Source organism: Giraffa tippelskirchi, chromosome 1 (genome assembly GCF_054371585.1).
Source record: "Giraffa tippelskirchi isolate mGirTip1 chromosome 1, T2T-mGirTip1v1.2.pri, whole genome shotgun sequence".
NCBI lineage: Eukaryota > Metazoa > Chordata > Mammalia > Artiodactyla > Giraffidae > Giraffa > Giraffa tippelskirchi.
Window position 1 is genome coordinate 142503406 of NC_137275.1, and position 12619 is coordinate 142516024.

General features: G+C 42.8%; 2 protein-coding genes and 1 long non-coding RNA gene across 4 annotated transcripts; all 3 read right to left on the minus strand.

Annotated features, from left to right (window-relative positions):
* Nucleotides 1–5051: 5051 nt before the first annotated feature.
* LOC145538108 (interferon omega-1-like) lies at nt 5052–5639 on the minus strand. Its single transcript, XM_081569553.1, has one exon. The coding sequence runs from the start codon at nt 5637–5639 to the stop codon at nt 5052–5054; it is 588 nt and encodes a 195-aa protein (XP_081425679.1).
* A 152-nt stretch (nt 5640–5791) lies between these two features.
* Nucleotides 5792–9806, minus strand: LOC145538150 (uncharacterized). 2 transcript variants are annotated; one of them, XR_014076677.1, is made up of 3 exons: nt 8869–9806; nt 8016–8360; nt 5792–6118 (listed from the first exon to the last, which is right to left on the minus strand). It is a non-coding gene; the product is annotated as an uncharacterized LOC145538150 (long non-coding RNA). The 2 variants fall into 2 exon arrangements; XR_014076676.1 differs by having other exon boundaries at nt 5792–6277.
* Nucleotides 9807–10854: 1048 nt separating this feature from the next.
* LOC145538114 (interferon alpha-H) lies at nt 10855–11424 on the minus strand. Its single transcript, XM_081569601.1, has one exon. The coding sequence runs from the start codon at nt 11422–11424 to the stop codon at nt 10855–10857; it is 570 nt and encodes a 189-aa protein (XP_081425727.1).
* Between the last annotated feature and the right edge of the window lie 1195 nt (nt 11425–12619).

Below are 12619 nucleotides of genomic sequence, written 5' to 3' on the forward strand. Positions count from 1 at the left end.
TCAGAGCCTTTGATTACTGCACCTGCCCTTGTATCCACCCTCCCCTTCCTGGGAGACTTTACCCAGAGGATTTACACGGTTGCCCATTTGTGCTGCGATTGATGGCGGAAAATCAGAGCATGTTGTGGTATGTTTTCAGATTCAGGGCTGTTTCTAGGGGAAAGGACTGATTCAGGAACAATGGGACAGGCATCTACAATCTGGACAGAAATCTACTAGACATTGGGACCCTCCAGTGGGAAGGAAGACGTGGGGATTAGACTGAGGCTTAAAGGAGCCCCAGGGGAAAGAGAAAATTGTTTCATTCAATATTAATATAAAAGATAAATTTCTCCTATAATGTTAATTGTTTGAAAAATCTTTTAAAATGTATACGTCTTAAACTCACATCAAGTTGAAATATTTTCCTTATGCCACAACAGTACTTTTAAGTTCCTGGCTTTAATGGAAGCAAAATCATCAGTAATGTTTTCAAATTGCTACTTTAAATATATCTCTCTCCACTGAGGGAATGCCATATTTGACAAAATTATGACCCGGTAACTACCTTAAATAACCAATCTCAACTTACAAAATCCTTTTTCCTCTCATTTCTTTTAACCAAGGATCATCTATTAAACATTCATTTTTTTATGTAGTCAGTTTTTCATTGGAGAGTTTCATTAACTTTTTCAAAATCTCAAATCATATGGATAAGTTGCTTAAAAACCTGCCATCAAAATGCTTTTGATTTTAGCATAATGAGTGCTCAGTAGGTACCAACTGTGAAATAGGCAGCTGGGTATATGATTCCAGCATGCATCTTGGGAAGGCATCACCATCAAGACAGATTTTTAAAGCTCTGAAAACTAGAGCAGGTCATGACCTAGTTCATGAGTGTGAATGGAAAACAGTTCTGGGCCCTGAACACAGGAAAACCACAAGTGTCTTTGTCACAAGTGAAACTCAGACTGGATACCAGCCAGATGGCAGGAGTGCAGTGTGAGTGTGGAGCCTGGGATCCGGTTGAGGACCTTGCAATCTGTGTGTCTTCTAGCTGGAGATCACGGAGTTTGAACAAAAATGATTAATGAGCTTCCTTACATGGGTGAAGTGACAGTGCAAGAGCAATGGGTGCACTGTGTGTGGATCAGAAATTCACAGAAGAAACCTGCATTCCCAGTGGATATGACGGGGAAAGGCTGCCACCTATTCTAGCATCCTGGTCTTAAAACTAAAGTCTCAACTCCACAGCTCTTCTTCTCAGCTCTACTGTGATGCTGGGGCTCCAGTTCCTTCCAGTACATTTCTCCTTTGCCTGCAGATTGTTTTTCTTTCAGAGTTCTCCCTTACCAATTCCAAGAGGTGGACTGGAAGGCTGGAGTATGACTGATAACAACTGCCATCAATTAGGAAAAGGAAAACTAGTGGTTGCTGCTAGATGCTATGTGTCACCAGTCAGATTGGCAAAAACTAAAAAGGATGATAAGATCCTGTTTTGGTCAATGTGTGAGAACATATAAGGACTTATATGGTCTTTAATATGGATTAATGTAGCCACTGTTATTGTGGACAGTTGGCAGCATGCATGTGCAAGGTTTATGTATTAGACCAATAAAATTGACTTCATGGCCCCTTGTTCAGAGAAAGACTCTCACTTGGGTGTAAGACATCTGCATACACTTCTAGCAGTCTCGCCTCTAAAGCCACTAATTTCTGAGAAGGACCAACTCTAGGAGGTGACACTGCCAGCACTTAGGGACTGAAGTCTTTACGGAAAACAACTAGGACCAAAGCCAGGACAGCCCAGGGCTGGAGAGCAGAACCTCACACTCCATGGCCCTTGCTCTTTTCTTCCTGCCTCTGCTTCGCTGCTGAAAGACTGAAACCCACCAGAGAGTTGAGAAGGTAATTTTAGAAATATCTAAAGAAGTAGTAGAGCAGTACTCATACTAAAGAAGCAGAAACAGTATAATGAGTAACGTGTGCGATTCTCCGCATCCCTCTGAGGTCTCTAGGATTTCCCTATTACTCTTTTTTATAGTAGACCAAAGCATTTTCTACGAACAAAGCTAGTGAAGGTGATGGAATTCCAGTTGAGCTATTTCAAATACTGAAAGATGATGCTGTGAAAGTGCTGCACTCGATATGCCAGCAAATTTGGAAAACTCAGCAGTGGCCACAGGACTGGAAATGGTCAGTTTTCATCCCAATCCCAAAGAAAGGCAATGCCAAAGAATGCACAAACTACTGCACAATTGCACTCATCTCACACGCAAGTAAAGTCATGCTCAAAATTCTCCAAGCCAGTCTTAAGCAATACGTGAACCTTGAACTTCCAGACGTTTAAGATGGCTTTAGAAAAGGCAGAGGAACCAGAGATCAAATTGCCAACATCTGCTGGATCATCGAAAAAGCAAGAGAGTTCCAGAAAAACATCGATTTCTGCTTTATTGACTATGCCAAAGCCTTTGACTGTGTGGATCACAATAAACTGTGGAAAATTCTGAAAGAGATGGGAATACCAGACCATCTGACCTGTCTCTTGAGAAACCTGTATGCAGGTCAGGAAGCAACAGTTAGAACTGGGCATGGAACAACAGACTGGTTCCAAATAGGAAAAGGAGTACGTCAAGGCTGTATATTGTCACCCTGCTTGTTTAACTTCTATGCAGAGTACATCATGAGAAATGCTGGGCTGGAAGAAACACAAGCTGGAATCAAGATTGCCGGGAGAAATACCAATAACCTCAGATATGCGGATGACACCACCCTTATGGCAGAAAGTCAAGAAGAACTAAAGAGCCTCTTGATGAAAGTCAAAGAGGAGAGTGAAAAAGTTGGTTTAAAGCTCAACGTTCAGAAAACTAAGATCATGGCAACTGGTCCCATCACTTCATGGGAAATAGATGGGGAAATAGTGGAAACAGTGTCTGACTTTATTTTTTTGGGCTCCAAAATCACTGCTGATGGTAATTGCAGCCATGAAATTAAAAGACGCTTACTCCTTGGAAGGAAGGTTATGGCCACCCTAGATAGCATATTTAAAAGCAGAGACATTACTTTGCCAACAAAAGTCCATCTAGTCAAGCCTGTGGTTTTTCCAGTGGTCATGTATGGATGTGAGAGTTGGACGGTGAAAAAAGCTGAGCGCCGAAGAATTGATGCTTTTGAACTGTGGTGTTGGAGAAGACTCTTGAGAGTCCCTTGGACTGCAGGGAGATCCAATCAATCCATCCTAAGGGAGATCAGTCCTGGGTGTTCATTGGAAGGACTGATGTTGAAGCTGAAACTCCAATACTTTGGCCACCTCATGCGAAGAGTTGACTCATTGGAAAAGACCCTAATGCTGGGTAGGATTGGGGGCAGGAGGAGAAGGGGACGACAGAGGATGAGATGGTTGGATGGCATCACTGACTCGACGGACATGGGTTTGGGTAAACTCCGGGAGCTGGTGATGGACAGGGAGGCCTGGCGTGCTGCAATTCATGGGGTCACAAAGAGTCGGACATGACTGAGCGACTGAACTGAACTGAAGACATTTTCTACTAAACCTTCTTTTTCAAAGAATTTGTACTTCTAGAAGTATTTCACACAGAAATTGAAATTTTCTTCAGCATTGAGCACAGGAGAGTTTACACACTGAATATACTGTGAAACTAGCACCCATGTTAAATATTTTTACCAAAGACCTAGCAGCTTTCTACTGTTGCCTTTCAGTCACTGCCTCAGGCCAGCTGTCCTATCTCCTCCCTGTGGGCAGCTACTCTGGGACTCTCACTGTCCTGATTATTTCTGCCAGGCACACTTTTATGCTTCTTGTAATATGGACTCATTGATCGAAACTGTACTCCTGTGAAAAACTACTGTTATTTTCCCCATGTTTGAGAAGAAGATCAAGACAGCATGCATGCCTGCGTGCATGCTAAGTTGGTTCAGACGTGTCCAACTCTTGTGACCCATGGATGTAGCCCACGAGGCTCCTCTGTCCATGGGATTTTGGAGAAAGAATACTGGAGTGGGTTGCCATTTCCCTCTCCTTAGTGTTTGTGATATTTTTCAGGGTCACACTGCTGTAAAATAGCAGAGCTGCAATTCAAAGATTTTGAAACTTCTAGAACTCTCCTTTCATTTCTCCTCTCTTCCAGTAATTTCCACTCAGAGAAACTTTGAAGCTAGAAACCATCACAGAACAGAGCTGCTGTGTTGGAGGCAGTGAAGATACCGTGTAAGGGAGTGGATTGTTCAGTAAATCAGGACTGAGGAGAAGGTATGGGCAAGAGTTAACAGGTGTCAGGATCAGCCACTCAGCACCACATGTTGGCAACTTCGCTGGAGGAGGTGAGTCCTCCCCCCACGTACTGACACCAACCATTCTTTGCTGATTGGCTATAAACTAGTTATACTTGTGAATTCAGGACTAATCATTTACCACAGTTTCAGAGACTCCTTTCTACCTGTTTTTTTAGGATGGAGGGGGGCTGCACTCTGTAGCTTGCAGAATCTTAGTTCCCTGACCAGGTATCCATGGCACCTGAGCTTCTTACACTGGAAGCATGGAGTCCTACCCACTGGACTGCCAGGGAATTCCAGGAATTCCACCTTTTGACAATCATTTCCTGAAAAGTGATATGACTATTCTGTAGTATAAATGGACAAATGCTATTCCATGATAGGTTTATGTAGACAAAATAAGTATTTAGGTTTTCATAATGAAAAAAATATTTACTTTCATAAGAATTTAATAAATAAAACAAATTACAAGATTAAGGAAATGAACATATTTTCTGAATTTTCTTACACTGTAGACAACCATTTCTATATGAAAATATAAATATGAGATAAAAGAAAATAAATACATAAATAAACATAAATAACATCAGGGCAGTCATCCTCTATGGACTGATCTCCGTGCAGTTGAAAACTTTATATCTACTTGCTTATTGCTGCTGAGAAAGTACTATTAATTGAATTCAGCAAACACTGTGGCTAAAGCAGAAATTAGAGTCTTCTGAAATGACTGCAGGTGAGTGTACAAGGGTGATGTGGCGTCTTAGTCAGTGAGAGTCGTGTCAAGGTGAGTTCAGGTCTCCATCCATCATTCTTAACCTTTCTTGCAAGCTGGTTGATGAAGACAAGGATCTCATGATCTCCCCTCTGACGATTTCCCAGGCGCAGTCACTGTATTCCTTCTCTTGGAGGTAGACATGGATGCCCTGAAAGTACTTCTTCACGGCCTCTGTGGGGTCCGTCCTACCCAGGGCAGAGTCTTCCTCTCCCATCACCTGCCCCAGGCAGGCATCCAGGCCCTCCAGCTGCTGAAGGAGTCCAGTGCGGAGCTGCTTCAGAAGGGTGGTGTCCCAGGCAGCAGAGGAGCGCTCTGTGTCGAAGAGGTTGAAGCTCTGTTGGAGCATCTCGTGGAGGAAAGAGAAGGCCTGGGCCTCCTGGAGCTGGCCACCCTCCACCATCTCCTGGGGGAAAGCGAAGTCTTTTCTGTCCTGCAGACAGAAGTGAGGGGAGAGTCTCCTCATTTGGCCCAGGAGCCTGAGGTTCTTCCTGCCAGCCAGCACGTGTTTCTGAGACCAGTCACAGCCCAGGGATCCTCCAGGGCTGTAGCTGAACAGCACCAGAGCCATCAGTAGAGAGAGCACGAAGGCCATGGGGAAGATGAGGCTGCTGCTGGGCTGGCTGAGACGGCGTCTGGGTGAACCTTGAGGTAGGTTCTCTGATGCCATGGCTTTCTAAGCAAGGCCATTAAATAGGGAACATGATAGTTTTCATTTTCAAAACATTTGTATACACTTTTACTTCCTTTTTTGTTTTTCATTTTTGTATTCACAATATGATCAAAGAAAATGTCATCAATCGAAACTATTAATTTTACCTATTTCCCAATAACTTCAAATGTACCCATCCACTTGGATATTTGTCAATCAAATGTGAAAGTTTTTATTATTCAACACTTTTACTTAAACTGTTCACCACTTTTCTGCTCAGAGCTTCTGAGCTGGAGGAAGGAGATTCAGTGCTGGTGTTGTCTCTCATTGGAAGCTTATGACACAGAATCTAGTGAGTATCAGTCATTCATTCAGGCAGTTGATTCCACTGGGCATCGCTGTTCCTCTGTCTCTTTCTCCCTCTGAGAATGAAGGATAGTGAGAACCAGGCTACTCGTTCAGGGAGAAAGAGCCTTCTTTCCTTTACTTGAGTGTAAATTTTCACTTAGAGTTTCTACAGTCATTTAGGGACTTGTTGGTCAGGATTTGTCTTGCTGCTCCTGCCCTGGTTCTAATTCAAGCTGAGGTAAGAACAATAAAGGGAAGTAAAGAAGGCAGAGGGGCTGTGTCTCTATCATTTTTAAGACTTTAGTTTTTTTGTTGTTGTTTCCCTTTGCTACCTTCCTAGAAAGTAAAATTCCACAGTTCTTTTGTGGGCAAAAAGAAAACTAATCTAAGTTTGAATGTCTGAATATGAATGAAGGGAAGTGATTTTCCCCAACACAATGATGTATTCTGAGTTAGCAAACTTCAGTGCAGCACAGCTGGGGATGAGGCTGTGACAGAGGGGAAGCATGAGGTCAGTATGAACCACAGAAAGGCTGGGACATGGCTGCTTCTGACAGAAGCTCAACGAAGGTTAAGTCCCAGGTCAAGTGACTGCCCTTTGCTTTGCAAGATCAGCTACCTCATTTTTCTTTCAACTAATCCACGTAGGATTAGTTTCAGGCGAGAAGGAAGAAGTCATATCCATCACCTAACTAGAGATGGACAGCTAGAATGCCAATTGCTGGAACACTAACCCTCTCTGGCAGCGTCTTGGAGACCAGCTTTGCTGAGCATCTGTCTAGGTAATAAATCCACTCAGGCAGTGAGAAGATGCTTTGAAAAAAACTAGAATGAAATGGAATTAAATGATTCCAAAACATCCTGATCTTAATCTGGATAATAGTAATTATGATATTAAAAATAATAGGTGAATTTTATTGCCTGCTGCTAATGGACTAGCCACTTTTCAAGTTCTTTAGAATTTTAACTGAATCCTCTCATTAACTCTTAGGGTCACAGTTACTTATACTCCTGGAGAAAAATAGAAATCTAGACAAATGAACTATTCCAATCATAGCAAAGATTCAAGAGCAAACCTTGGGGCTTTGATTTGTCTGAATGATCCCATTGGGAAAAAAAAAAAAAAAAAGGAAGGGTGCAAATGAACATGACATGAAGGAACCAATGAAATAAGTGATTGGAGGAGAATGAGTTGACAAAGACCCCTTAATCCATTTCAAATGCCAGAGGGTCACTATCTGTTGTTTTGTAGGGCCAGAGGGTATGGTCTGAAGTCCGCAAAACTAAGACCTAATCATAAATATACAAAATCACTATTAAGTAGTTGGAAGGGAATAAGCTGTTCTGCCAGCACAAAGAAAAGCAGGAGTTTTCTCATTGTCCAGCACTTTCACTGCTGTGACCTGATTTTAATCCCTGGTTGGGGAAGTCCTATCACACAAGCCTCACAGAAGGAAGCCTAAGATTTTATGAGTGGTTTCTTCGATGACATATAGTAAAATAATTTTATTAACCCTATGAGAGGTGAGCCCTACTTTCTATGTATTTTAACCTCTTGACCTTTCTTGTGAGTTTAAGTACAAAGAAAAAGCATCTAACAGGTTCTCGCCATATTAGCTCTGACGTTTCTCCTTCAGAATGACAACGAAAACATCCGTCAGCATCAGGTTCTGCAGAATGAAGTCGCTACCCACTGCAGTCCCTGACCTCCAACACGCCCTGCTAGGAGTTCAGGGTTGAGATCAGGAACGAGGCACTCTGTGCTCTGGGAAAACTGACACAAGAGGCCTTCTGAGAGTTAAATAATTTCCAGAGAAAATTTATGAACCCCATTTTTACAACTTCTCATGGGTAGAAAAGCTCTAAAATCTTTCAGAGAGACATCTGTTCCTCCTGATTCTCAGCCACATTCTCCCAAAATGTGAGCTTATCTGCACATCACCCCTTCCCCACAATCACGTGCATACTGACCTTCCTACGTCCGTGGGGCAGTTCCTCAGAGCTGAGGAGAGGCTGTCCTCCAGCCTGTAGTCCTCAGCAAGTCCTCCAGATAAAATGAACTCTCAGGAGTCATGTTTTGGGTTTTATTGTTGCTGTTGTTTGCCAAGGACCCCTTCCAGGGGACCTCCTCAGCTAACCTGCTGTTCTCATTCTAAAGGAAGGCCCTGCATTTCTCGCCTCCAGTCCAGACGGGGCATCCTGTTGTCTACTGAGAGTCCAGTGAAGAACCTCTGCTCTTTATTTCCCAACTTCTGCTCAAGATGTGGGTGTTGAGGAGGCCTGTGTGTGACCAGGATGGAAGAGCATGTTTGCTTCCTAGACAGAAGCAGTGAAAAATTTTCTACTTAGCAGGGAGAGACTGGCTTGCATTGTGAAGTAACCCTCAATGCCTTGTAGAGTTATCTTTTTTTTTTTTAATTTCTAGCTCAAGCTATTAAACATCTTTAAGTAATACTATAGAATTGACCTGAAAAGGTTATTTAGAAAATAATTTGTTAGTGAAATGATATTTTTAGCAATAATATCAGACTGTTGTTTACTTGTTTAGGACCCTAATCCTCAAGAAGGTTTCCAAACCTCTCAATGTTCTTTAAATGTTCTCTGAGGGTCCTCTATGGTGGCTCAGTGGTAAGGAGTCCAGCTGCCAATAGAACCACATGTGGTCCTAGAGGATGCCACATGCTGCAGAACAGCTGAGCCCGTGTGCCACAGCTATTGAGCCTGTGCTCTAGACCCCGGGACCACCACTACCGAAGCCTGTGCTCCCCAGCAAGAGAAGCTACCACGGTGAGAAGCCTGTGCCCCACACCTAGAGAGTACCCACCTTTGCCACAGGTAGAGAAAAGTGTGCAGCAGTGAAGACACAGCACAGTGAAAAATGAATAATTAAATAAAATTATTTTAAAAGTCCCTCTGACTTTATATCTAGCTACTCAGTGCTATATGTCCCAACTGGAAAGAAGAGAAAGATGATTGGTCCATCAATGTCCTGACGATTGCCTACATTAAATACATGAATTTCCACAAAGATCTTTGTTACTTTAAGAAATTGTGATCTTCCAGTGTGCACATGACTAACATATGTCCTGTGAGGAAAGCTCTGTCCCACTGTTGCTAAATGTATTAAAAGCCCTGTCTGTGTCCCTTCTATTCAATCTTGTTTGATTGTGTTTATCTCTCAAAGATGCAAAGACATCATGATGGACTTTAAGAACTTCCTCGGATTGCATTGTCCCCAGGCACTTCTTGCCCTGGTCTGTGATAACTTGCTGGGTCCTAAGGAAGAAACAAGTCTGCAGCTGTGACGGGAGTGACCCTCGCCCCTTCCAGGACTCTGCAGGCTGCTGTGGTGTGAATGTCACCCGTGCTGGGGACACAGCTAGTGGCCAGGCATTTGTGCTCTGTCTCTGTGCTCTCAGCATCCACTTCAATCTTCTCATCCTCTGAAAAGGAATGTTGTGGAGAAACACTTGCCTCAGTGCAGTTCATCTGTGTTGTTCCGTGTCCTGAGGACTCGCTGCTGCTCCAGTGAACACTTTAAACATCTCTGTTCTCCTTCCAAGTTCTCAAGCTGCTGCTGACTTTCAAATCCAAGTTTCCTGCGCTTTGGGCTTTTTGAGCAAATGAGATTCCTGATCCAGGTGAGTTCCTCCTAGTGCAGTCAGCACGTGGAAGAGCCCAGGTAGACACTCAGAGGAGCCCCTGGTGTCTCCACCATTGTTCACTGTGGGGCGGGGTTCCCTCTATTTACTGTGTTTCTCTGGGAGGCTGGACAGTCTGGACCTGCAGTGCTTGGCAGGCAGAGCAGGTGAAGTCATAGAAGAGTATCTGACAAATCTAGAACTTTCACTCAGGTTCTGCTTTTAGTTGGTGGTTTGCAGTCGTAAGGGGAAATTCACAACCAGAAACCGTAATGGAGAAGGACACGGCCGTATGAATGGAGAGGACTCTTCATGCGGAGTGAATGAGGAGAGCACGCTGGGGATTTCTACACTGGGAGGAAGTGAATGATGGTGATATTTGAGTGTGAGGATAAGATATTCACCTGACCTCTCGCCAACTGTATACCACATCTTCAACCATCTCTACAACTTTTTCCAGGGAAAGAATCCCAGAACCAACAAGAGGCAGAAAATCCTTCCCAAGAATGCATCAAATCCTGAAGATGGAATTTTTTTTTTGAGATCATTAGTTTCAGGTTACTTGTTTTGAAGAAAATCAGAGTTACAAAAGGTATTGGAGTAGTTATGTTCCCTTCAAGGTCCTCAGAGCAACAAACAACACAGCTAGAGCTAGAATATTTTTACCTCTAATGTCCAAATCCTAAGAGGGGTCAAGGAATTGTAAAACGCATTTTTTAATCAAGTTGCCATTCAGGATTGGTGTTTCTGTTTTAACGAAAGAACAAAATAAGTTTTTTACAGTTAAAATTTAATAAAGGAAGAAAATCACAATCATCACAATCATAAAATAACTGAATACAAAATATCCATTTTCCCATAAGTATACATACACACTATTTTATCAACAAAATAATTTAAATATTTATAAATAGGTAAATAAATATTAAAATAGATAAATAAATGTCCAGGTACTTAAATACGTAGGTAGATCAGCTTCGGGATCTGTGAGGAACCAGTGCCTATAGAGTAGAACATGATGTTAGCTAATATTCCTGAAATCATGTGACAAATTGATTCAATTCAGGGCATGATGACAGTGGAAATGAGAGTCCTTGACATGGCAGCGCAGGAGGAAGTGTGGTCTTGTTGGTCCGTGAGAATCATTTCCCTGTTGAACCAGGTGTGTGTCAGTCCTTCCTCCTGAATCTCTCCTGCAAGTTTGTTGAGGAAGAGAAGGCTCTCATGACTTCTGCTCTGACAACCTCCCAGGCACAAGGGCTGTGTCTCTTCTCTTGCAGATAGAGAGTGATTCTGTGGAAGTATTTCCTCACAGCCAGGCCGGAGTCCCCCTTGAGCAGGGGAGCCCCTTGCAGCCCCTCCTCCTGCCTCAGACAGGCTTGCAGGTCAGTGAGCTGCTGATCCAGTGCGGAGCGGAGCTTGTCCAGGAGGCTGTCGTCCCACGCAGCGGCCGAGCCCTCTGTGCTGAAGAGCTGGAAGGTGTGCTGGGTCACCTCGTGGAGCACAGAGATGGCTTGAGCCTTCTGCGACTGGCTGCCACCCAGCGCCTCCTGGGGGAATGCGAAGTCATTTCTGTCCTGCAGGCAGGAGGAAGGGGAGACCCTCCTCAGTTGTCGCAGGAGGCTCAGGACCCTCCTGTTGGCCAGGCTGTGGGTGTGAGGCAGCTGGCAGCCCAGAGAGCAGATGGAGCTGCAGCTGAGCAGCAGCAGGGCCAGGAGTAAGGACCAGGCTGGGGCCATCGGGGACCTTGCAGATGCTGCTGGCCTGGGGAGGTGGGTGACTCTGTGAACGTGCTCTCTAGGTTCTCTGAAGACCTTCCTTCAGGCCTGTGTCTTAAATAGGAGCCCATGGTTTCCATTTTCTGAAAGTTCCCTCTCACTTTCTACTTTTGTTTTTGCTTTTCAATCTGCACTCTCCAGTGGGTTAGGGCAGCGCTTCTCAATCATTATTTTTTCATGTTGCCCTTCTTTTTTCTGCCCACAGAGCCTTTTTAGATATGTTTTCTTAATTGCGCTGCACTGTGAAATTTTGATAACGCAGATATACCGTGTATGTATTTATGTACTCTATGGATATCTTTTCTCTGTACATAGAAAAAGGAAGTGTAAATCTACTCTTTGTATTCAGAGTAGTTAAGAATAACATAAAATTTTAAGCTATAATATAAATGTGAAAGCTACTGAATTTTATTTTAACTTTATAAACTCAGTTTTCAGAGTGACTTTTAATGTCATATGTTTACTTATATAAGGAGGTATGTATCCAATTCCATATTGAAACAAAATTTACATAAATACTTTATAATAATGCCAAGGTATAGAGATACTTAAAAGTCACTCAAAGCTGCTCAAATCATTGAATAACTTAAAAATAGTTCTTTGATATTTATTTTAAGTATTTATCATTGAATTTTCTTCATGTCAGAAAGTAATTTTTAGTTTTACTGCCTGCTAGATATTCATCTGGATATTATCAACATTTTTTCTCTTTAATACTTTGACATGTTGAACCACCTTTGTAGAATTATCTAAGAAAATACAATATTTTTGTACTTTATTTACAAATACAATTTTCCATTTTTATTTAATGTCTGGAGCCCAAATCACACTGAGGTTCAAACATAAGCAACACGCACGAGACAGACAACGGTTGCTCCTAAGTACAGAAAGGCCACCTCTCACAATATGGCTTTGAGATCAAGCAAATGATGGAAAGTCCTCCAGTGACCCATTTAGTCCCCTTGGGTTGCACCACTGATCTTGTATACAATTTGTTTATATTCCATAAACTCAATCTCAATGCTTCCTTTATGTATGCTACATAAGAAAGGCCACAGACAGAAATAAATACGAAGGGGTTAGATTTTGGTGTATCAGGTTGAGCTTTGACATGTAATAACTAATCATTGTAATAACAATATTTGTTCATATTCCA